The following is a 27,163-nucleotide window of genomic DNA, read 5'->3' as shown; positions in this document are numbered from 1 at the left end:
GAAACAACTTATCAAACGGTCTATAAATAACAATGAACACAGATTGTTAGTTGGGGACGGACGCTGGTAGCGAACAAACGTGAGTATCTCAATATGTAAATATTTACTTTAACCGGCTTAAACACTTAGAAGGGCGTTAATCGGGATCTTAAATTTTTGAGATATATATATTGTAAAGGTATGCTTCGTGGGACAATACACGGTGTTTTAAAATGCGTTCATTTCAAGGGTGCATTCCCGAGCTTAAATTAAGTAAGTAACTTTCTCAAAGAAACCTGTATTCTAATTACCTCCATTTTTTATTTACTTTATCTGATGAGGCCCCTACGAGCGTGTACACTTGCTTTAGGGCCTGCTTACGTATTGATTAGTGTTTTTTTATACTTCGTCGGTGGCAAACAATCATACGGCCCGTCTGATGGTAAGCAGTCTCCGAAGCCTATTTAGTATGAGTTTATACATACATAAGTTTATAAGTAGTTTATACATTCGCTACTAAACGCAAATACTATCTCGGACGATCGATATTCGAAATGTCATTGCATGTCATAGTTTTCAATTATTTGGTGGATTAAGTTCATTAAATATAATGTCCGTGTTACATCAACGCTACTAAAAACTTTTTACGCAAAAAAATTACGCCATTCAGTTTCCTTAAATGTAATTAGCGATACCCCGAAGTTAACGGCATAAAAAAAACCCGCCAAGTGCTAGTCGGACTCTCGCACCGAGGGTTCCGTACAAACATATACATAAGTAAAAGTTCACCCATCACGACAATTGAGTCATATCAATTATTAAATAGTTATTTGTACAACAAGAGAGCAAAGTTTGATATTTCTTCGAGTGCTTGTTTTGAGTCCCATGCAAGCGAAAGATTCTATAATAAATTTAGAATCTTGAGCGTAATAAGGGACTCAAAAGCGCACGAGATGTAAATAACTTTGATCTCGTGTAGTACACAAAATTTTTCACGTCAGTCAGCCATCAAAAAACACAACCTGAAAAAATGTAATCCAGACGGACGGATCACTATTTCACTCATGTTTTCTGAAGGTATTCTAACAATTAACTTTAATTACCGCAATAAAACAAAACGAAAGAAATTTCAATAAAATAATACGAAAATAATGAATTACCGAACATCAATTGACAGTTCAATCGACAACTTTTATTGTGTAAAAAAAAAACTTTGTAAGATCCGGTCCGAATTGCGGATACTACTATTTGTCAACTATAGTAGAGATCGTTAAAAGTAGTTAAGTAGAATTATTTACTGCGTAACAATTGCGTAAATTTGTATAAGTTCATTGTTTTGATTGTATAATAAAATACGTAAAATATGGTGCTTTTATTAAATTTTAAACTTTTATTTCATTAATTAATCATTACGAATGAAGACTCGTAGGGTGTTTTGGAACGATGCGGTCTGACTTATTTCGGGGGTCTATTATAAACCGTCAATATACCGTTGTATTACGTATGCACTTTTTTGTCTCTTTCTTTTTGCTAATGATGTGAAAGGGATAAAGACAATAGAATCCAAATATTTCGAACTTGTATTAGGCCCCGCACGTTGAAATGACATTTGAATCTAAATGTCACTTGAATGTTATTTTGTCTCACTCGGTGAGCAAAATGCGATTTTGCTCACTGTTTTTAAGCAGCAAATTACCCTTGTTCGAGCTGCTGACGTGAAAAATATTTTTATTATATGATGACTAAAAATTTACGGTTTTCGCAATCTTTCCTTTATCTGTGCTATAAGACGTTGCTTTCTAGACTCTGAGTTCACGGGAAGTACCCTGTAGGTTTTTATTTCCTTGCGAGTGTCCAAAATTTGCGGCATAAACGGCTGTATCTTTTGATTGCGTTCGCTTAGAAGTTTGATTTTTTCCAAGCTCCAAGGGACATAGACATTTGATATAAATTCCAGCTTGATAACTCCACGCGCTCCTGAGAAAAAGGGTCTTGACAGACAGACAGACGGATGGACGGACGGACAACAAGGTGATCCTATAAGGGTTCCGTTTTTCCTTTCGAGGTACGGAACCATAAAAACACCGTATATAGTATTCAAATGATTTTTATTGAATTAGTTCTCGCAAAGCACCATTCGGTGAGCTGGAAAAGTTGACGAATAGAAAAAAAATTGATGACAGTTCTCAATTTGTTCTAATCTTTGTATGACCATTCCATTATCCATATTCCATAACGGATGTTGCCTCAGATCTCGTAGTCTAGTAAGTTGAATTTTAGGTATACAAAAGTTAAAAATAAAACAGCATCTAGACTTAAATCGACCGGAATATAAACCGTAATTACCTTTTATATTGTTTTTATTGAGCTCCCGATATTTCGACGCAGTTACATGCATCTTGTTCACGTTCACGGGTAACTGGAGATAGCGGGTGGGTGTCAAAGTTGTGTATACCGCGCTCGGTCTACCCTCATTATATCCCGGTCGATTTAAGTCTAGTGAAACTAACCTCGAATCATTCAAAACTGTTAAAACAACATCATCTACTAATATGTATAACCCGGGGTTTCGGGTGTAGCAATGTTTTAAAGCATTTAACATTTCTAAGCACATTTAATTGGAGCTTACTAGGTACCAAAAATTCATAGTTTGGTAACTATTGTACAATTGTATTGTATTGTACGTATTAATTTACTAATAAGTTTTGTTTTTTTTTTGTTCAGTATATAATGTAATAAGTATTCATATTTAAAAATATTTGTGGTAGCACCTTGTAAACAAAAATCTAGTGCTAAGCATCAATTATTTGTTAACCTGTTGCTACCGGTGGGAACCTATAATTGGCTCTTTGTTATTTATATATATAACTATTATGCAATTGATAGCTGTTCGTTCTCCGAATAATAAATAAATAAATAAACAAATTTATAAACACATGAAATCATTCCAGCACCCAAAACCCTGGGGTATGTAATCTAAAAGTGCTTTGTTTTAGATGGCCAAGCTGTACAAATTGGACGGGAGCCCCCCGGCGAGGGCATGCATGATTGCCTGTGAGCTCTTCAACGTTCCCGTTGAGCTGATCGACGTCAATCTTATGGCGGGAGAACATTTAACACCCGAATTTTTGAAGGTAAGGTCGTCATTATATCAGTCAAAAAGCAATGTTGGGCTATCACAGCCTTAATCAATAATATGTTACCTTAGTAAGGCCTAATGTGTGTTGCAATATACAATCCGTTTAAATGTAATTAGAATTCTTTTGTTTCATAGCTTTCTCAAACAAACGAAATTCACCTCAATTTAATATCCTACAAGGTTGAAATTGAAAAGTTATAACAACGATCGTTCGCTATTTGCTGATAGTGTGGCGCCTTCTTGGCGGCAAAGTAACAATTATTTGTAAATTAACAGTAATCAGATGTGGTCTAACTGAGATACGTTATAAGGAATATATACCCTCAGCTGTTATTTATTTGTGATGAGAAATAAATGAGAGATAATATTCACATTGACGCATTGCAATTAGGTTGCCTAGTGAAATTGTGTACGGACAGATTATTATTTTTTGTTTTTGTTATTTAATCGTATATTATATGAAATGAAAGCTTATTTTATATAAAACAAACTGTAATAGGTTAACAAAAAGATGGTTCAGTCCATGGTTGCCTAGATTTTAGATAAAAATCGGTTAATCTAGGGAACCATGGCTCTGGCGAGGTTGCGGAAGAGTACTTCGGCGTTCCTGGGACCTGGCCCTATAGCACGGAGGCGACTACAGAGGGGTTTTAGTGGGTAAACCATGGGTCTCATCAGCCTATATGGGAGTCCCACATAACCATCCCAGGTGAGATGGTATTGGGGTTGATTAGATATACCATACTTTAAATTTTGGATATTAAAGGTCAGTAATTGGATGTAATCACTGTTGTATAGAAGAGGTCTGAACTACTTTGGGGGTGTCGATAGAGAAAGGCGCATGGCGATTTATATAATTGATATTTATTATCGCAATTTTATTAGGTATGTTGCGTTCCTATGAAAATAAACTATAAGGCATCAGTTACGTTAAGCCAATTATTTGGATATGAATGCGAACTCGTAAATTTTATACTACGGGAATACATATATGCAATACAAACTATGCCTTTCATTGTTTGAAACATAATCAGTATTTGATGAAGTCTTTATACAATATAAATTAACGCCCATACCTATCTGGGAGAATTACATTTGTCGTCGGCTCGTCAAATCAAGTAAAAACCCAGAAAAACCAAGATTTGACCCTTAATCATCTAAATTGGTACATATAATTACATCTGTGCTTATGCACTTTAATACGGTAACGATACAATAACTCGTAACTTTATCAACCGAAATTTCCAAGACAGTATACACAGTTTAGGTGAGTAACTAGTTAACATGTACATGTTAAATTCAATCTACATGAGATGAATGATACAATATCAGGAATTTCCATCGGCAATTCACCATCAAAATATCTGTAGAGATTTGAACCTTTGTGTCGAGCAATAATCATAATATATAATAATATTGAGAATCGAACTCATTTAGGCATTTATTTAACATTAATTGTCTCATCATACATAAGATGTTATAAGCTCAAAATAGATCATACAAAATAAGTGAGCTCACTAGAGCATCTTAACTAAGATAATTCACTGATTAATCTGCTACTAATTCTCTAGAATCGCCGCAACAATGAATTCAGATTATCAAGCAAGTATTGAACTTGCAAGGGTTAAATATGCTGTCATTTGATAAAATGCAACTTGGGCGGTTATTTGTGTAAACCTCATGAAAAGGAACTTATTAGCTTCATGAACAACACCCTAGGTACTTAACTGGATTATGTCGCCAAGAACGGGAACCACTTTTACAAGTACTGCCAATAATATATTATTTGTGTACAATAAAGTATTTTACTACTATTACTAATATTGTCGAGATAATTTAAACTCAGTCGGAAACACTTCTCCTTGCCGGGTCTAAGATCAGAGTGTCCCATCATTAACTCACTTGACCAACTTAAACAACTACAACTTTATTATCTACATATTATCTTAACCTTAGGTATAATGTAACAAGAGTCATTTCCACTCGACACCCCTCCGGGGGTTTTTCGACGTCTCCTTGCAAGTGTGCCGTCTCGCTCCTTCTTACTGTGACTCGCACTGTATCGCTCGCACAGGACGCGTTCGCGCCATCTCCTTTCAACGCATGGCGCCATCAGGAAGCTGGTACTGCCTCGCTCCTCTCGCTCTCGAAAGGAATTTTAAGCGCCATGCACCAACGCCCGTAGCAGACGCAGAGTGTCGTGCACATGTTGTTTGCCTGAAATCATTTGAAAGAACCACGGTAGATATCGATACGTATTGCGTTATGAACCGTAAGGTCATGTGCCGAGATGCTAGATTAGTTTGATCTTGTGTACAGTAACGTGACATTTGCTAGCATTTTATTGCCTTTAAATAAATATTGGGAAGGCAGATCATAAATTAGACCTTTCTAATTGTTGGTCTCCGTTTTGTTGTTTATTTTAACAAAGCAGATCTTTGTTTGACTACTCATCCGATTCTTAGAAAGGATACCTTTTAAACTAGTTGCAATTGCGTATCAATATTTCTAAATTATTAACACCTACTATGTACGTCAAGCTATGTTGCCATCTCACCCCCCTCTCTTGTAGTCGATCAAAACGTATAACCCTCCTTTTGGTCGTCTACAACAAAAATAATACGATCAACTAGCTACTTGACCTACTCCCGTAACCCTATCATAAACCTATTGTAACTAACACTGCCTAACACAAGAACCTCAAACTATTTTCCCTATACAATAGCGTTAAGCACCCCTTTTACTGCGGTCCTACTACTCTAAGTGGGTCATAAACCCGAACAATAACTACCTAGCGCCGGCGCCCATCTCTTAAGTGGACTACCTGACTATGGCTATGAATGACTCTCCTCTATGCGCTAGATATCTTAAGAGATAACAAATTAGCGTATACTTTAACTAAAGCCGTTACATAACTTTAACGAATTAAAAATATACCTCTCAATACGAAATCTTCGAACGTCGTTCCTATGTGGAAAAGGAATTTAATTAACGTTGTATATTCAACATTATACGTTTATATAATTATAAATTAATTTAAAAATAATTACTGAGCCCGTAAGTTACAGTTTATAACAACAAGATCTCTTGACTCATTCATCACCATACAATCTTATTATTTCACCCGTCACCTGTGAAGATTTTAAGATATTATAAGATATATTCATCCTTCACCTTACAAATTCACGCAATACTCTGGCCAGAGATTCCTTCATACAAGTTTCACACGTAATACCTCTAGTTTGTTAATTTTACTTTAACTATCATTCGTAGGTCGTTTCTGATATTAACTATTTACCGATCAAGTTTATATTTACTGACAATTTAACAACGCCTATATTTTGTCAAGAGATCTCGCTTCATAAAACTGCATGTAAAACAAACTTATTTCATGTCTATGTTATCCCAATTTTGACAAAACTGCAACTGATACGATATATAAATATCTTGTAGTATGGTGAAATATTGTTCCTCTATTTCGTGAAATATTTTTACTTTATTTAGTAAGTCTATACTCATGAAAACATAACCCTTTTGTAATTATGTTTTTCTTCAGGGTCTTTAAATTGTGTTATAGTAGAGATGTATATACTGTTGTCTTAACTTTGTCTATAAAATTTAGTAAGACAATTGAACTTTTGCTAAAGAAATAATAGTTTGAACAGACAATGGCCTGACCACACGTTTCAGAGTCATTTCCTCATGGAGCTGGACATGACCTGCTATAAATATCATTCGTCTATTACGAGAGTTGTTTAATTCCCTAGCTCTATTGCGTCCAATAGAGGAGGGGCGCAGGTACAGGTACTCCTAAGCGTAAATGACAATAGATTTGATTGACTAGACCGGGTCTTTGTCATCTGCAACGCCAAAACTTCTAGAATTGATCCCGTTTGCACCACCCACGAAGAGCCTGTGTCCAGTTTATATTCAACAGCTACGTAGCATTTGTATGGAGGGTCAGCGGAGTGCACAGGTGCACTATATAATGTTGGATTGTGATTGTGTTTGATGTTAAATGGTACCATTATTATTACTTTTTTTTTTTTTTTGTGGCCATCGCCAACCCTCAGCGCTTCAATTCAGGTGGATCAGGTTATTCTACGCAGGCCGTATAACCTTGATGTGTACTGACAATTAATCGAGTCCCTATGCCTGCGGTTACAGTAGTAACGGCTTAAACCCCACAATTTAATAGCTGAAAGCCCTCAATGATTGCAAATAATATACATTAGATATTTGTGAATTAAAATTGAGCCCAAGAGGCGTATTAGAGGCCGTTCACAGTCAGGCCGAAGCGTCGTCGTGTATTGCCTCTAATCGCATCATAACTATCAATGCACATCAGAGCTTTTCTACCTAGGATCAAATCTAGTCGCTTATTAAAGCCAGGCACATATTATCAATTATATATATATATTTCTTATTATTGTCTGTTCAACCGCACTAATGACAGCTTATTTGCCTCTCGTGAGCCGCTCTAAAACAATTGCAACTACAAAAATGGAATATGTACGAAGAATGGGCTTTCATTGTTATCTAGGGAATAACTTTTAAAACGGGCAATAATAAATGATAAGTTTGTGATAGTTATTATCTTTAGTATATATATTTATATAAACGCATTTTGTGTGAAATACAAGCACGACAAATAATTAATCATATGGTAACTCTCATTAAAAGAAGATAAATGTAATAAATGATGCGTATGTAAGTATCTATAATATTTAATGGTCCGTCTATTTATTGCTATGCGAATAAACCTTCCGCTAACTTGTGTAAAATTCTATGTGTTAGACTAAGTTCTAGGTAACTAACTGAACTGCTTACGTGCCTGATATTAATCATTGATCCTCTTGTTATACACGTTAAGTGACTTATGTATAATATCACCACAAGGGTGGTCCACCTCTCTTTACTAATTAAATTAATATCGTAAACTCGTAACTGATAATTTTAACTCAAATTGCAACTTTTATCCTTCAAAGCTAAGTTTCTATAGAATTCGAGCGGCTGTGGAATATTTGTTTCAACTTTATCGTTAGTGATTTATAAGACGTGGTTATTTACGGTTACACCTGCTTTGTAAGGTACCCTATTACAGCGTTAACCAAAGCTAATAAAATGTACTATCAACTAGTGTATTAAATAATAAAATGACTTTTACTCGGCTCATAAAATATCCGTCCATATTTATCTAGGTCTATGGGACATACGTACATACTACAATCTACTACGTCCATATTTATCTAGGTACATGCCTTTTGGAATAAATTATGAATTGAATTCCTCAAAATTATCTACATTCACGAACGAATACTACTCGGTTCCTTATGAGCGATTTTGATTTAACTTTGTCAACCTCTAATAAAATAATAACATTGACTTTAGCTCATCTCTACAAAATTTATCTACATAACACCACAATAACCGACTCGGTCTTCTTAACCACAAAATTACGAATCTGGTCAATAATCTGATTTACTTATTGGCAACATCGAATCACGATCTATTTATTTCACTCTCTAGTCAATAATTATAATATACCACGCCTGTTTAACCCATAACAGCCAGCTATCAGTAACTCTATTTTATTACGTCCTAAGGTCGACATTTATACAACACCGTTATTGCATTCATATAATACCTAATATTGAACGTTCCGGGAAGATCCTCTATTCATATTATTGTCCGGACATCTTGCTACGAAAAGACAGTTCAAGGAACGATGTAATCAAACGCTATATAATAAAATTAATTATCTGCTGGGACTGTAAAATACGCTCAATCATACACTAGGTCAAGCTACTTAGTTTGAATTAAGGAAAAAGCTTATTGTAGATTACCCCTCTCCAATCTTTAGACTAAAGTTGTTGTTATGAATGACTCGCCTCCTTTTTCTCAGTGCATTTACGTTGCTTGGGTACCTATTTCTCGCCTATTAGCAACCCTTAAATTTTCAAGCGAATTGTAGGTTCTAATCTAAATTAGAGAGCTAATATTTTAAATTACAATTGACTATTTAAATTTCAATCTAGCACAAAATACCCACGTCACTGTACACAAAATACACACAAAATAAAATTCAATGAGATAAAAATAGGTATATTGTCTTGGAATATTTGATTATAAACTTCATAACAAAACTCATACTAATTAATGGGTTTAACTAAAGTTTACTATCCCTATAACGCCCCTCTCAGACCTTCAGACCCTTGATAGGTATATGAACATAGTGATCGTCATATTCAATATAAAATAAAATTTAAGTTTCCTACGTTGTGTTTGATTTTTAAAATGGAAAGTTCTGTTCTAGTTGTGTCTATTTTATTTCTTGACACAAAATCTAGAATCCTGGTCACGCAGCACCACGTGAGATGGTATTGGGGTTGATTAGATATACCATACTTTAAATTTTGGATATTAAAGGTCAGTAATTGGATGTAATCACTGTTGTATAGAAGAGGTCTGAACTACTTTGGGGGTGTCGATAGAGAAAGGCGCATGGCGATTTATATAATTGATATTTATTATCGCAATTTTATTAGGTATGTTGCGTTCCTATGAAAATAAACTATAAGGCATCAATTACGTTAAGCCAATTATTTGGATATGAATGCGAACTCGTAAATTTTATACTACGGGAATACATATATGCAATACAAACTATGCCTTTCATTGTTTGAAACATAATCAGTATTTGATGAAGTCTTTATACAATATAAATTAACGCCCATACCTATCTGGGAGAATTACATTTGTCGTCGGCTCGTCAAATCAAGTAAAAACCCAGGAAAACCAAGATTTGACCCTTAATCATCTAAATTGGTACATATAATTACATCTGTGCTTATGCACTTTAATACGGTAACGATACAATAACTCGTAACTTTATCAACCGAAATTTCCAAGACAGTATACACAGTTTAGGTGAGTAACTAGTTAACATGTACATGTTAAATTCAATCTACATGAGATGAATGATACAATATCAGGAATTTCCATCGGCAATTCACCATCAAAATATCTGTAGAGATTTGAACCTTTGTGTCGAGCAATAATCATAATATATAATAATAATGAGAATCGAACTCATTAAGGCATTTATTTAACATTGATTGTCTCATCATACATAGGATGTTATAAGCTCAAAATAGATCATACAAAATAAGTGAGCTCACTAGAGCATCTTAACTAAGATAATTCACTGATTAATCTGCTACTAATTCTCTAGAATCGCCGCAACAATGAATTCAGATTATCAAGCAAGTATTGAACTTGCAAGGGTTAAATATGCTGTCATTTGATAAAATGCAACTTGGGCGGTTATTTGTGAAAACCTCATGAAAAGGAACTTATTAGCTTCATGAACAACACCCTAGGTACTTAACTGGATTATGTCGCCAAGAACGGGAACCACTTTTACAAGTACTGCCAATAATATATTATTTGTGTACAATAAAGTATTTTACTACTATTACTAATATTGTCGAGATAATTTAAACTCAGTCGGAAACACTTCTCCTTGCCGGGTCTAAGATCAGAGTGTCCCATCATTAACTCACTTGACCAACTTAAACAACTACAACTTTATTATCTACATATTATCTTAACCTTAGGTATAATGTAACAAGAGTCATTTCCACTCGACACCCCTCCGGGGGTTTTTCGACGTCTCCTTGCAAGTGTGCCGTCTCGCTCCTTCTTACTGTGACTCGCACTGTATCGCTCGCACAGGACGCGTTCGCGCCATCTCCTTTCAACGCATGGCGCCATCAGGAAGCTGGTACTGCCTCGCTCCTCTCGCTCTCGAAAGGAATTTTAAGCGCCATGCACCAACGCCCGTAGCAGACGCAGAGTGTCGTGCACATGTTGTTTGCCTGAAATCATTTGAAAGAACCACGGTAGATATCGATACGTATTGCGTTATGAACCGTAAGGTCATGTGCCGAGATGCTAGATTAGTTTGATCTTGTGTACAGTAACGTGACATTTGCTAGCATTTTATTGCCTTTAAATAAATATTGGGAAGGCAGATCATAAATTAGACCTTTCTAATTGTTGGTCTCCGTTTTGTTGTTTATTTTAACAAAGCAGATCTTTGTTTGACTACTCATCCGATTCTTAGAAAGGATACCTTTTAAACTAGTTGCAATTGCGTATCAATATTTCTAAATTATTAACACCTACTATGTACGTCAAGCTATGTTGCCATCTCACCGGCCCCTTCCCGCATTTCCCCTCAGGGAACCATGGCTGGACCAACTTTTGAATAAGAGTCCTTATTCCTACAGACGAGCGTATTTTGTAAAATGCTTCCTTTTTCATTCAAGATTACGACGTAACTATTAGTATTTATTCAAAAACTGGTAACGTACTTAAATAATCGTTTCCTAAACTAGCGGCTCCAACAGTTCAAATTTTCATTTTCTCTTTTAAACCTCTTTTTTAATGAGTTTTTTTGGGAGTCTTTTCCAAATTTTGCAGTGAGATGTGGCGTTTCGGTTCTCAATTTTGCTGTAAACAAGAATCATTTGGTACATGAATGACTACAATTTGATTTAACATATCTCGTACGAGGGGCTGGAATGATTAACAATCGAAGATTCATTTGAAAAAACTGATAAAATACCTTCCGAGTTTTCTTCATTTTTTTGGCGAAAACAGGGTTTTATTATATTTTTTTTCCGCAAATTGTACGCATATTTTGCTTTAAAAATAATATTATAGCAAACTGTAACTTTATGTTAACCTATAAAAAAAAAATCATAACTATGGGACCTACATTGCCGTAAATTTATATTTTTTTAAAACACGTATAAATCACGCAGCAGCGACGCCCCGCTCTCAGTCCGCGCGGAGCGCGCTTAGAGGACGGACCTGTGCTCGATTGTCAGGCATTCGTTGCGATCGTAATCAGCTACGGAGTTCCGAGAAGTGCTATATACTGCGATTAGAAAATCTTAATAAAAGTTCATTTTTTACACTATGCTTAACACTCTCGCTTATTGATGGATTTTCAGTGGTCCTTTTTTTTATACTACGTCGGTGGCAAACAAGCTTACGGCCCGCCTGATGGTAAGCAGTATCCGTAGCCTATGTACGCCTGCAACTCCAGAGGAGTTACATGCGCGTTGCCGACTCTAACCCCCTCCCACCCCTCGTTGAGCTCTGGCAACCTTACTCACCGGCAGGAACACAACACTATGAGTAGGGTATTTTCTGAAGAACGCATTTTTACTTGAAATTACGTTAGGGTTTGCATTTGCATTATTATTTTTGACCCGGATGAAGTCCAAGTTCTCATGATGGAGTCAGGAGTTGGTCACCAGAACTCCTAATCTACTCATTATAATCCCATCGTGTTTGGGCTCAAAAGATTTGCCCTGACGAACACCATCGATCTAGATGAGGTCCAGGGTCTCATGATGGAGTCAGGAGTTGGTCACCAGGACTCTTAATCTACTTATCATAACGCCATCGTGTTTGGGCTCAATAGATTTGCCCTGACGAGCACCATCAATCTAGATGAGGTCCAGGGTCTCATGATGGAGTCAGGAGTTGGTCACCAGAACTCCTAAATTACTCATCATAACCTCATCGTGTTTGGGCTCAATAGATTTGCCCTGACGAGCATCATCAATCTAGATAAAGTCCAGGGTCTCATGATGGAGTCAGGAGTTGGTCACTAGAACTCCTAATCTACTCATTATAATTCCAACGTGTTTGGGCTCATGGGATTTGCCCTGACGAGCACCATAGATCTAGATGAGGCCCAGGGTCTCATGATGGAGTCAGGAGTAGGTCACTAGAACTCCTAATCTACTCATCATAATTCCATCGTGTTTGGGCTCAAAAGATTTGCCCTGACGAGTACCATAGATCTAGATGAAGTCCAGGGTCTCATGATGGAGTCAGGACTTGGTCACTAGAACTCCTAATCTACTCATGATAATTCCATCGTGTTTTGGCTCAAAAGATTTGCCCTGACGAGCACCATAGATCTAGATGAAGCCCAGGGTCTCATGATGGAGTCAGGAGTTGGTCACCAGAACTCCTAATCTACTCATCATAACTCCATCGTGTTTGGGCTCAATAGATTTGCCCTGACGAACACCATCGACCTAGATGAGGTCCAGGGTCTCATGATGGAGTCAGGAGTTGGTCACCAGAACTCCTAATCTACTGATCATAACTCCATCGTGTTTGGGCTCAATAGATTTGCCCTGATGAACACCATCGATCTAGATGAGGTCCAGGGTCTCATGATGGAGTCAGGAGTTGGTCACCAGAACTCCTAAACTACTCATCATAACCTCATCGTGTTTGGGCTCAATAGATTTGCCCTGACGAGCATCATCAATCTAGATAAAGTCCAGGGTCTCATGATGGAGTCAGGAGTTGGTCACTAGAACTCCTAATCTACTAATTATAATTCCAACGTGTTTGGGCTCATGAGATTTGCCATGACGAGCACCATCGACCTAGATGAGGTCCAGGGTCTCATGATGGAGTCAGGAGTTGGTCACCAGAACTCCTAATCTACTCATCATAACTCCATCATGTTTGGGCTCAATAGAGTTGCCCTGACGAGCACCATCAATCTAGATCAGGTCCAGGGTCTCATGATGGACTCAGGAGTTGGTCACCAGAACTCCTAGTCTATTCATCATAACTCCATCGTGTTTGGGCTCAAAAGATTTGCCCTGACGAGTACCATCGATCTAGATTAAGTCGAGGGTCTCATGATAGACTCAGGAGTTGGTCACCAGAACTCCTAATCTATTCATCATAATGGTAATTTGATGGTGCTTATCGGGGTAAATCTATTGAGCCCAAACACGATGGAGTTATGATAAATAGATTACGAGTTCTGGTGACCAACTCCTGACTCCATCATGAGACCCTGGACTTCATCTAGATCGATGGTACTCGTCAGGGCAAATCTTTTGAGCCCAAACACGATGGAATTATAATGAGTAGATTAGGAGTTCTAGTGACCAACTCCTGACTCCATCATGAGACCCTGAACATCATCTAGATTGATGGTGCTCGTGAGGGCAAATCTATTGAGCCCAAACACGATGGAGTTATGATGAGTAGATTACGAATTATGATGACCAACTCCTGACTCCATCATGAGACCCTGGACTTCATCTAGATCGATGGTACTCGTCAGGGCAAATCTTTTGAGCCCAAACACGATGGAATTATAATGAGTAGATTAGGAGTTCTAGTGACCTACTCCTGACTCCATCATGAGACCCTGGACTTCATCTAGATTGATGGTGCTCATCAGGGTAAATCTATTGAGCCCAAACTCGATGGAGTTATGATGAGTAGATTAGGAGTTCTGGGGAGTTCTGGTGACCAACTCCTGACTCCGTCATGAGACCCTGGACCTCATCTAGATCGATGGTGTTCGTCAGGGCAAATCTTTTGAGCCCAAGCACGATGGAATTATAATGAGTAGATTAGGAGTTCTGGTGACCAACTCCTGACTCCATCATAAGAACCTGGATGGACTTCATTCGGGTCATAAATAATAATACAAACCCTAACGTGATTTCAAATAACACTGAAACTCTATAGCACTAATGTGCGCAAACGATTGGCATCTTGACTAGGCAGCATGGGTGCGTAGCCACCATGCCAATCGATACGACAACGAAACACTATCTGTCTCTCTCTCGTACTAATATGCACAAACGATTGGCATCTTGGCTGGGCAGCATGGGTGCGTAGCCAACATGCCAAACGTTTACGATACGACAAGGAAACACTATCTGTCTCTCTATCGCACTAATATGCGCAATCGATTGGCTTCTTGGCTAGGTATCATGGGTGCGTAGCCAACATGCCAATCGTTTACGATACGACAACGAAACACTACTGTCTCTCTATCGCACTAATATACGCAAACGATTGGTATTTTGGCTAGGCACCAAGCAAGTGTGTGGCCAACATGCCAATCGTTTACGATACGACAACGAAACACTATCTGTCTCTCTATCGCACTAATATACTTTATTTATACCTGCAGTCATTTACTAACTTCTTCATTTTCCATTGGTGTGAAAGAGACAGAATAAAGAGCAAGGGTTATAGTACACTCTGTAGTCTGTACACTTAGTAGTAGTGTACATAAAAAAAACTACTGTGCATATAAAATAAAGTAAGAGTGCCCATATGATATCATATAACACTAAAATTAATGTTGCTTGAAATTATATTGAAAACTATCAAGATTATTCTAGTCTGCATTGAAACGCGCGTCGCGTTGCCGGCGCTCGCGTACCGAGCGCCAACGCCATCTATCGAGCGTTATTTCGTGAAATCGGAGAACGCTCCAAGGATTAAGGGCTCATAAGGTAAGGATAAGGTTGCAGTTAGATTTTATTTATTTCTTTTTTCTGTCCGTACGCAATTGCACTAGGCAACCTATTTGCAATGTGTCAATGCAAATATTATCTATCATTTATTTCTTATCACAAATAAATAACAGATGAGGCTATATAATCCTTATAACGTTCCTACACAAAACTAGATTATGTTGACAAGATGGTTTCTATACGTTTGATTTTCTACCTTATTGTAATAATCAGAAAGCCAATATTATAGTTGTCAACTGTGGTGTGATCATAGTTTTTAGTTTTTCCACCACGGACTTAGAGCTCCACATAGAGCCATTATTCGAATATTGTACAAAATGTTACTATTATACTTACACTACTATCAATCAATCAATAAGAATTTATTTCGAACAATGTCCATATTGTGTTAGTAACATACAAATACTTAAATCTAGGGTTAGTATGACAAGATATTACTACAAATTCCTACATACAGGGGCATGTAGCTGCACCCAGTGCTTCAGCCACGGTGAGTCCCACCGGTCGGCCAACGTGCACAGGATGGTATTCGAGCTGGCGCGCCACCGCCTCAACAGCGAACTACACCTCTTCCTGATGATCGCGTGGAAGCCATCGATCCGTCCCTCCGTGAACATACCCGAGGCGCTACAGTGCCGCGGCAGCCCGAACACCACCCTGTACGCGTTGTTGTACTGCACCTATAGTCCGTGTCATCCACGATGACGCGCAGATTTGTCAAATCTAACCTTTAATAACATGACAATACGATTCAAGGCACGCGTCTTCGTGAATGACACGTTCTATACACTGACTATACTTATACTTGATATTTGTAAATAAATTAAATTATAAAATAACCCCCTACTCTCTATTAAATAAAAATTAAGTAATTTTTTTGAAATCACTATGATGCTAAAGTTATATTTATGTTTTTGTTTTTCAGAAAAATCTATTACACACCGTACCTACTCTGGAAGACGGCAGTTTGGTCATACACGACAGGTATGCAGGAATCACCTTCCGACTTTACAAATCTTATCCTGATTTGATGTTGATACGACAGTGTCTTGCCATATGCCACCAAGGCTCGGACACCGGTTAAATTTCCAAACCGTTATCATGTACTTGGCGCAAAACCTTTTAATTTCGGTTTCACTCGAAAAACCGTTATTTTAAACCGGTGTCCATGAGACCAGTTCTTGTCAAATTAACCGGTTAGAACAATGTAAACCGGTTTATGCCTATATCGGCGTCAATGTTTACGTGGTACACCACCAGGCCGACCGGCCGTTGCGTCGCTAGTCAAATAAACCGGTTTTTTTATGTTACAATACAGTTCTTCAAAAGTACGCGTTCTTATAAAATTTCGGAGGAAAACCGAAATAAACCGGTATTTTAAAACCTGTTCCGAGCCTTGCTCATCACCACACAGTAACCCGAGGACCACTGAACGCCGAGGCTGACTATCCACTTAAGCGGAGATGCAGAAATAATCCACGTCATTGATTGTAATCCAGCGGAGCGGACTTCTTCTCCCGCTTCTCCCGTACTTCTCATCTGCTCTTCAGTGTAAAGGCAGCCTAACGCCAACCGCCACACACTGCGTAAAACAAATGTATGTAGCCCAGGAGCACATGGATGCCAGACTTACGTTTTAGTATAACAGCTGAAAGTTTTTCTCTAAATGGCCCCTTAAGAGGAATTCCTAGTTGCGATTTATCCATACAAACGCTCTTGACTGTTTCCTTCCTGGATTTTTAACCTAGAGCAATGATTTTTTCAAATAATATCAATATCATCAATATCTGTGCCACTATGTTTTGCTTTCCGCTGAAAATTGCTATTTCCAGCTTGTTGAACATATCTTCATACGCCGAATCGCTTTGGGAGTCCTCGCTTTCCATTTCCCAATGCAATGTATCGATAACTGACCAACGAGCCTCCAATGTTTTGAGAGCGTCTCTCGAAGATGTTATCCGATGCTGCTGGTTCCTCTGGATTTGTTGGGGTTGCCGGAGCTCTTAGAAGTTTCCGTTGGCACCGTTTTTTCCGGCAAATTAGTACAATTTCCATAAAGACCATTGTGATCCAAAGGCAGTATAAGTATGGCAATGTAGTGTGATGTGTACATCATTTATAGAATAGTCGTTTTCGTCGGGTAGTTGACTTTCTTTTAGCGCTTTTTTTTTCTTGTATGTTTTTATCTCCCTTAAAAGGTATCGCACGCAAAATTAAGTAACTCTACTAAAAAAACTTGACACAGAGGGTAATTCAAACATTGTGACATCAATATGATATCTAAATGATATCTGCATGACCTAATTTAGATTTTTTTTTACAGGAAATGGAAGGATGGAAATGTATTATGAATATAAAAATAAGACTAAATTAATTTGATAAAATAATTTAGATATAGATATTATTTTGATATCAGTGTACGTTCGAAAGGACTGTGACATCAATTATCATTTTAATGTCACAATGTAAATCTGAATAGGCCTCCTAATTGTCATTGGAAAACCAGTTAGACCTTGGAATTTATAGCATGAGAATACTGTACAACAAACAACTAACATCGACCTTCAAACTAATTGCCAAGTCATGATAAATATAGAAATATAAATATGGTAGCAATACAAACACTAATTTACTAGTGGCTCTGTGATCTGCCCGCGTAGCCAACGTGCATATCGTTCACGCTCCGTGGCGAACGAAACGCAACTGTCACAGTCGAACTAATATGGAAGAGTGATAGAGAGACACAAAGCGTTTCGTTTTCGAAGCGATAGCGATTATCACCTTGGCTAGGCCGGCTGTAGACCTCACTTTTAACTTAGAAAATGTAAAAGTATGTAATTAGTTCGTTGAGTCGTTATCACAGTATGGTCTTAAGCGCCATAGATGCTATTAGCACTGAAGTCCTTCATGCCAATATCCGCACTTTTACATTTACATTACACTATTTTCCAATAATGGATCGAAAAAAAAAATCTATTTTATCATAGAATCTCGTCACAAAATTTCATGAGAATCGGTTAAGAATTGCGACCCGTAAAGATGAACATCCGGACATACAAAAGCAAAATGCCTGAGTTAGAACGGAGGCTTTCGCCTTCAGGGGCAAAAAATTAAACTGTAGGCTAATCTTTAAATCAAAAATTAAGAAGTTGCCAATAGGTACAACGCATGACTGAATAAATAAATAGGATAGGTAAATATACTACAACAACTTATACTGTGTTAATATGATATAAATATGTATTAACCTTAGTATTATAAGTTAATCATATAATTTAGATTAAGGTACTAACGTTGAAAATGAGTGCCTCATTTCGCCGTTAAACGTAAGTTTGGCGAAACTAACACAAGTCTAAAATGTACCATACTATTTGTGAAAAAAAAAACTTTTATTTTGATTTTTATATATTCTAAGACGCAATGTATTGCGAATTTTGTTGTTTCAAGCGTGATAATCAACGTCAATTACACTGATGACAGCGTACATTGAAGGTAATATTTAATTTGTATGAGAAATAGGAAGTCTAAGGAATACAAAATTTTCCTACAATTGCCTACAATTAAATTATTGCTCGGGTTACAGGCCACACCCGGTATAAAACATAATTAGACATTGTTCCGCGAGAATTCAGTTCGGTAAACAATTGAACGAGTTTCCCAATAAGTAGTTATTAGAGCTCGTATATGTGATTAGGCAGAAATATACTCGTACATATCATACATAACCGGAACCGCAGGTCAAACGTGGCAGGTCAAAATGGTACAAAAAAGAAATCAAATTCCTCAACTGTACTCGTACCTACGAGATGCATTGCAAGCCATGACAAATCAAGTTGAGGTTTTTAAAGATGTGTTGCGAGTCGACGTCATGTAATACTAGGGAGAGTAACCTTGGCGTGACAATTGTCTATTACTTCGTCACGACTGTGCAATCGTTTACACTTTTAAGAGTAAGGCCGCGGACTGGACTCGAGTGGCGAGCGGCGCGGTGAGCGGTAAATCAAAGTCGTTCATACAAGCCCTAGCGCAATGTATGAATAGCCTTGATTTGCCGCTCGTCGCACCGCTCGCCGCTTGAGTTCAGTCCGTGGCCTTACGCAAAATTGTAGCTTTTATATTTCATTTTAACACGTTATAATAAAACAAATGCTATAGTAAATTTTAAGAAAAAAAAAACTGACTTCAATGAGGGTTAGGGAATGAAAGAAATATTATTGTTGATTTTGGATTTCATACAATGAAATTAAAAAGGCAGCGACCTACGCCTGGTTGTGTAGAAAAGGAGATAAAATGTTTTTTTTTTTTGTCACTGCACCCGCCTTGACACATTTCAGATTTGCCCTGTGGTTGACTGGTAGGTTACCTGGTAGGGTACCCGCAATAGGATATTCGAATGTATTTAAACGAAGCTATCTCACACCATGCATGAAATAAAACACCAGATAATTATTAGAAAAACATAGATAGCAGGTATTTTTAAGCACAAGTTCTATACCACGACGGTGGCAAACAAGCATACGGCCCGCCTGATGATATAAAAATTCAATCAAAAACATAATTTACAAAATCGGTTCAGAAATGGCGGAGTTATGGAGTTAAGTACATAAAAAAATCTTTAAAAAACATACAATCGAATTGAGGACCTCCTCCTTTTGAAATCTTGAAGTCGGTTAAAAAATCACACGGATACTATATTATATTTGCAAGGGTACAGTTTAAAACCGGTAGGGCTAAGATGGTCGGCTCTTTATCATTTGTCACCATGCCTGTCACGTTCTAACAAGTATGTAAGTGCAAAAGGGACGGGCATAGTGACAAGCGATAAAAATGGAACCATGCTGCCACCGCAGGATGCGTAGCGAGGGATGTGTTTGTTAAGAACCAATAGAATCAGTCCATTTGTTTTCCTCTCGCTCAGCGTGCAGTGATTCTATTGGTTCTCGCACCTCGCACATCTCTGGTGCAAACCTGTCAGCTGAATAGTCTCATTTTAAACTACTTGTTTCAGCCATGCCGCTTTGATGTACCTCGCAGATGTATACGGCAAGCAAGAATCTTTCTACCCGAAAGAAACCAAGCAAAGGGCTCACGTCAACCAAAAACTTTTCTTCAACAGCACCATTTTGTTCCCGAGAATGCGAAATACAACGGTATTTATATTCCTACTTCTTCCCTGCTAATATGGCGAAAGTGTCCTTGTTTGTCAGTCTACCTCTTCACGCTTAATGGTACTCCCACATTCGCTATTATAAAATGGCTGTGTGGTTGAACTAATTTAGTTGAAATCTAGTCCAGCCCTTTAGTGTCCTGGTATAGTCAGCATCAAAAGTAGCTGATCAAATGTTGTAAAAATATAACGAGTTGTTAGTTTATAAACAAACGTAGTAATTAGCGTTAAGGTAGTTTTTTACGCACCGCTGTGCTCCTGTCCCGCGCCCGCGCCACCAGTGTTGAGTCACCAATCCTACGTTATACCTACTTCATAATTGTAATACCTACATAAAAATTGGCCATGCCGGGACGGTAGGACAGTGCAAAATTATGTACCTTTTTATAAGTATAACGAGCGAGCTCATCGCCAACAAACTGTCTCGCAGTTTGGCGAATATTTTGTTTTGTGGTACACATATTTTATATTTTAATGTTGTAATAAAAAAAAAAATATATATATAACGCTTCATAAGTAGATTCTGTAACAGCTTAACAAAAAGTGATGTATTTAATATAGAACAACTAAGACTGTAAAAGATATACTTTTGAACGCGAATTTAAGAAATTAATCTATATTTGGAAAAGTTATCCTGAATATCAGATACTTTTGGCGCGTTGTTTCATCCGCTACATTTGATGCTGACTGTACGACACAGCCCCTACATGCTCATTTACTTGGCTCATATAACTTTATCTTGGTCTTCACCTCCCTCTCCTTCCATTTATTTTCCCTTCTATAATGTTCCTGATGAAGTGGTCGTGTCGTAGTAGGTGGCCGATAACTTTTCCTCTTCTATTTTAATAATGCTCATTAAGCTTCTCTTTTCCTTCATTCTTTTTAGGACGGCTTCATTGGTTACTCTTTCTATCCAATTTATTCCTTCCATCCTTCGCCAACACCACATCTCATATGCTTGTAAATATTTTTTATGTCTCTTATTTAGCGTCCATGTCTCACATGCATATAATGCGATAGACCATATGTATGTCTTCGTAAATCTCTTCCGTATGTTTATACGTGATTTGAATAGGTTTTTCTTCTTATTGAATTATGAAACATACTTAACTACGGTGGTTCAGTTCCAGAATGCTCCGTTTGCCCGCCTTTCAATATCCCATTACACAACAAATATGTGTCATGTCTAATGTTATTCTGATAGCGTATCCAATTATCAATTCGTTCATCCGTTGGAAATCTTTTGACTAAGATAATAATAATATCATTAGTCATTAATTTTAATGATGAAACACCTACCTTGAGAGTTACCTTGAGAGTTATATTATATATGTAAATGTTTCGAATATTAGACACTGTAGGGACTCGTAGTATTAAAGAAGAGGCGCTTTCCATATAGATTTTCGTACATTGACCATGTTGACATCTCTATTGCACACGCATTATTATATTGCTCGCACAGTGAGATTGACAACCGGCATCATCAACCGGTCAACAGTCGGGTCAATGCAGGCGCGGATCCAGCCCTCAAAAAAGGTTGTGGTCACAGCACAGCCACCCGAAAATCGGCCAAGTGCGAGTCGGAGTCCGAACTCGTTCATGAATAATCATGACTCTCTACCGATTTCAATAGACTGAAATTGTGACGTCACAAGGCTATTAGGGGGCTATCTTAGCAATTTTTCGCAGATACCCGATTCTCAGACAACGTTTCGCAAGTCAACGTTTCATAGAGGGATTTATTCGTAGATCTAACTTTTAGTCGACATTTGCTAGTCTTGGTTCACATACCGTTCAATTCGCTTTTGTGTTAATTAGCAGAACACTGGCAGATCAATTATTGTATGAATTTCGTTTGGCAGAGTAATCTTTTCGTTTAATGAACTACTCGTATTAGTAGAGTAACTTTTTTCAAATATTTTATACATTTATTAAATATTTATTTGAGTAGTCTAGTCGACACAAGTTCAAAATGGTTAAAAATAGAAATCAAAATACTTGAAAAATACCTTATTGGAATTGAAACAATGTCTAGAAAAAAGGTATTCGAATTCGAATTGTTTATTAGCACAAAAAATAGCAAAAGTTATAAAAAATATGGTATTTTGTTTTTTGTCAATATCTCATAAACTATTAACATTTAACAAATGAAAACAAAAGATTTCTATAGTATTTTTCAAACAGGAAGGGTATGCGGATAGATTCTCATTCTCGCAAAATTGTATGTCATCTCAATACAATTTTGCGAGATGTGAAGCTTTTAGGATCTAAATTGTATGGAGATGATATCTATCAGCGTACCCTTCCCGTTTGAAAAATACTATAAAGAAGAGAAAATTTTACAATAAAAAATCCAACTCTAGGTACTCTAAACTCTATTCGTTATAGTTTTAATTTAACGTTAAAATTAGCCCTTCGCGCCTCATTTTTGGGGTGCGCGCGCGGCGTGAAAAAGCGAGTAAGTACGTAACATTAAATATTATTTTAAAGGTAGATTTTTCAACAAGATAGACAATTATTAATTAACACTTTTTTTTCGAACTTTCGTCTTCATTGTAAAGTTTAAAAAATGTTATAATAATTGGCGTAAAAATATTTCGCTTCGTGGAGCACATCTTATTTATACACCAAGATCACGTCACAAAAAATTTAATAAAATTAATATTTTGTGTAAAATTTCAGAATAGTAGTGAAAAATGACAAAAAATTAAAAATCAGGGTAAAATTGTTAAATATAAAACAATATTATAACCAAAGTATTGTTTTTTTTTATATAGCGTGATATTGCTTAGTATGTATATAAGAAGAGCACCGATAACCGAAATATTTTTACGCCAATTATTTGAACATTTTTTTGTTTACATTTACGATAATGACGTAAGAACGAGATGTTTTATTAAATTAATTATTCCCTAACTTAGGGCTATTTTCAGCGGTAAATGAAACTACAATGCATAGAGTTATAGTACTTGGGATTTTTTTATTGGAAATTTCCACTTCTTTAGGAATATTTTATTTTCATTTCTTAAATGTATTATAGTTTATGAGATTCGGTTAAAAATCTATTTATTTTTAACTTTTGCAATTGTTTATGTGCTAATGATAAATATACGCTTCGAATACATTTTTCTAGACATTACTTATTCCGAATCTAATCAGCTACCACACCACATGTATTTTTAGGAGCAGTATCAAAATTTTTCAACTTGCTGACTACACTAAAGTTATTTTCGAATAAAGTGACAATTTAATTAACTGACAGTTAAATTAGTAATTTAGCAATTGCGGTAGGTACTTACAATATTCGGATCGGCAATATATCGAAAACAATTTATTGCAGTCTATGGAGCACTTTTTATACATACGCTACGCTAACTACGCTAAAAAAACTGCTACAGCTGTAAATTAAAAGCTGGCAATATTTTTAAATATTGTACTAATATTTGTGAATGTTGAAGATTTCTAAGACTTCATAAGCTAAAAGTAATTGCCCTTGTTAGTAAATAATCTTTCTTAATTTTTTACAAATAATTAGGACTGTGTGTGGTGGCGAGAATTTCTAACCGATGATCTGTTTTCGACTTGGGTAAGCGTGACAGTTATCAAACTATCAATTTACGAAAAGTAAATCCGTGTATCAATGTTATGCCAACCAACTAACTACTCTGTGTAATGAAATTTTTACAAAGATTCCTCTGCCATAGCATCTGCGAAACAAAAATCGGCATAATTTTACTCGAGGAATCATTAGGGCACCCTATTAGGGTTGTGGGCATGCCCATCGTGCCCACAACGGTGGATCCGCCCTTGGGTCAATGTACAAAAATCTACGAGTTTGTATCTATTCGCGCGTGTACAACTTTAAATTTTCGAAATAGGCACGAATAGTGCTATTTACCGCACTAGAGCGGTAAAGTAGCACCAATATGTAGGTCACGTCTGAAAATATTGACATGGACAAAGTGCCAAAAATATGTATACACTACCCTAATATATGGGCCATAAAGCCATGTATACATATTTTTGGCACTATGTATACATATTATTGCTACTTCGACATGTTGATGTCTTCAAACGTGACTATACCTAATGTAAAAAAAAAAATACTGTGCAAATTGTTGATCATTTAACAAAGTGTTTGGGTATCGAAGCCAAAGAAGAATATTATATGATTTGTTAAACGGTTGTAGTTTTAATTTATAATCAAATTTAGAAAAGACGTGTAAGTAAGAAAAAAAAACCTTAACATTTTTTTGTCAACGTATGTTCACTCTGTCCACTACGTACGCTCCTTTTCTGGGCACTAGTTTAATAAATAAATAAAAAGATCGAAAGTTATCTAGCATGGGAAACAAAATCAATGTTAATTCTTTCGCAGTACCCCATATTTATGGAAGGAATGACTGAGATCCCGCAAAAGAACCTCGACGCCATCGAGGAGGCGTACGGCTTCGTTGAGGAGTTCCTGTCGCGGACCAAGTACCTGGCTGGTGATAATATCACCATCGCTGACATAGCAGCTTATCCTACTGTCACAAGCCTTCTTATATTTCTGGAGCTCAACGCTCAAAAGTAAATTGTGTTTTTTTCGAACAAAAATACACCAGCATTTTACTATTTCTTTACCCAAAAACGTCACTTTTTACACTGACAGATGGGCAATATAAAGCATTGTTCGAATTGAGCCGACTGACAGTGACGTTAGAATGATATTTCATGATCATGTTATTTATTTATCGTGCGTCTCGCCCTCGCTAATACAAGTACAAGCGAAATGCAAGATAACTGAACATCAGTTAGATGTCATTCTGATATCAGTATACGTTCGAATTGGCCTGTCAGTGTCGTCCAATTGGCCTATCCAGAACATATACAGGATGGAACAAATTAATGGGCCCTGGAGGAAAAGTACCTTAAAACCTTTAGTTAGCTCATTTTACTTAAAGGAAACAAGGAAACATTATATTCTTTTTTTAAAGAAACAAAACGGCATTCAAAGGTTTTTTACAATTCGCTTGTCTAAAAATATTCGATTTTATGGATATTTTGTACGAAAGACGAGTGTAAGAATTAATGTTTCTTGGATAAATCATAAGATTAACTGTATCGACTAGCGGAATAAAATAGCGAGTGATTATTTTTTGTAATTTTTAGTCAGTTTGATTCCTGGGCGAGACAAGCGAATTAAAAAAAATGCAGTTTTGTTTCTTATTTAAAATAAAAAAATGTTTCCTTTAAGTAAAATTAACTTAAGATTTTAAGGCACTTTCCGTCCAGAGCCCATAATTTTTTTCATGCTGTATTTATCCGTTAGTTTTGTATTTTCCCGCATACATTGACGGCCGACTACCCAATATACCATTCAAAATTCAAGTGTTGGGAAAAAAGGTTGTTTTCAATTAATTTCTATAAATAATGCTCACAGTCTGCCAGCAATACTGTCTGTTGTAATATTCCTATAAATTAACAGTAAGACTTAAAAAATAAACCCCCAACGCACAATAAGGGGTGTTTTTTAAGTTTTTTTTATATGAATCGATTCATTGCGTTGAGTTTTTTTCCTAATTTATTAATGTTGTACTTTACAGATACCCCAAAACGCAGGCCTGGTTAAAGGATCTAGAAAAACTACCATACGTTCAAAAAGGCAACGCAAAAGGTCTTGAGGATTTAAGCAATTTTATTAAATCTAAACTTGGTTAGTCTATAATCCGATGAAGTTTTGTGATTTTTACGTAATATGACAATTGTATTTTTCTATTTTATCTCAAATAAATAATATCATAAATTTAATCAATATCTATTTTAATATTTCACTCTCATTGTCTAAATCGCATCTAAATAGCGAAACTTAAATTTATTAGACAAAAAATATTCCATTATCCCGAGGATTCCATGTCCAAAGTGGAAATGCCGCAAGCATCATGGACACCTTGGCACTAGAATCGGCAGGGGCTTGTGTGTATATTGTTTTTCGTGTAATTTTACTGCGGAAATAAAGTGAAAAATACTTCACATGATCCATGAAGTGTCTACTTGAATATAAAAGGAATAATTGAGATATTTTATCGTATACTAACGTAATGACAATAACACAATAAGATAATGGAAACAAACACAGTTATCAAACGATAACTGGTTAATATTCAAGATAAACTGTGAAAGGTAATACAATGTGGGGTCAAGGAGATATCATAATGGCAATCATAAACTGTTTGTAAGTATAAGTTCTGTATCCTACGGTCCTAATATTAGTACGAATTAACTTCAATGAATTTTAAATCATTATTAAATGGAACAGAGGGCCGATTTTTTAAATTCGACCACTCGATTTCGTGAATTTCGTTCAATAATATCTCCACCACTAGGCATTTAAATTCTCCTGATTTCCACAGATTCCACATTTCTATCGCTCGTATTTTAAAATAGCTCTTCGCCGTTTTCCACAGATTTTCGAGTGACGAAATCGAGTGCTCGAAATTCAAA

General features: G+C 36.6%; 1 protein-coding gene across 1 annotated transcript; it reads left to right on the top strand.

Moving 5' to 3' along the window:
• LOC133520134 (glutathione S-transferase 1-like) lies at nucleotides 1–26,470 on the top strand. The gene is made up of 6 exons (XM_061854474.1): nucleotides 1–79; nucleotides 2,976–3,113; nucleotides 16,436–16,494; nucleotides 20,519–20,660; nucleotides 25,056–25,249; nucleotides 26,266–26,470. Exons 2-6 carry the CDS (start codon nucleotides 2,976–2,978, stop codon nucleotides 26,378–26,380), a joined length of 648 nt encoding a protein of 215 aa, XP_061710458.1. The 5' UTR covers nucleotides 1–79; the 3' UTR covers nucleotides 26,381–26,470.
• Nucleotides 26,471–27,163: the final 693 nt, after the last annotated feature.

Source organism: Cydia pomonella, chromosome 7 (genome assembly GCF_033807575.1).
Source record: "Cydia pomonella isolate Wapato2018A chromosome 7, ilCydPomo1, whole genome shotgun sequence".
Taxonomy (NCBI): Eukaryota; Metazoa; Arthropoda; class Insecta; order Lepidoptera; family Tortricidae; genus Cydia; species Cydia pomonella.
Note: the sequence above shows the minus strand (reverse complement) of the source record. Positions and strands in the feature narration are given on the sequence as shown.

Excerpts from the sequence above, each read along its gene's own strand:
- LOC133520134 (XM_061854474.1), top strand. The coding sequence starts at position 2,976 with ATGGCCAAGCTGTACAAATTGGACGGGAGCCCCCCGGCGAGGGCATGC. Across the intron at positions 3,114-16,435 it reads TAACACCCGAATTTTTGAAG|AAAAATCTATTACACACCGT; the intron begins GTAAGGTCGTCA and ends TTTGTTTTTCAG. Across the intron at positions 25,250-26,265 it reads CTGGAGCTCAACGCTCAAAA|ATACCCCAAAACGCAGGCCT; the intron begins GTAAATTGTGTT and ends TGTACTTTACAG.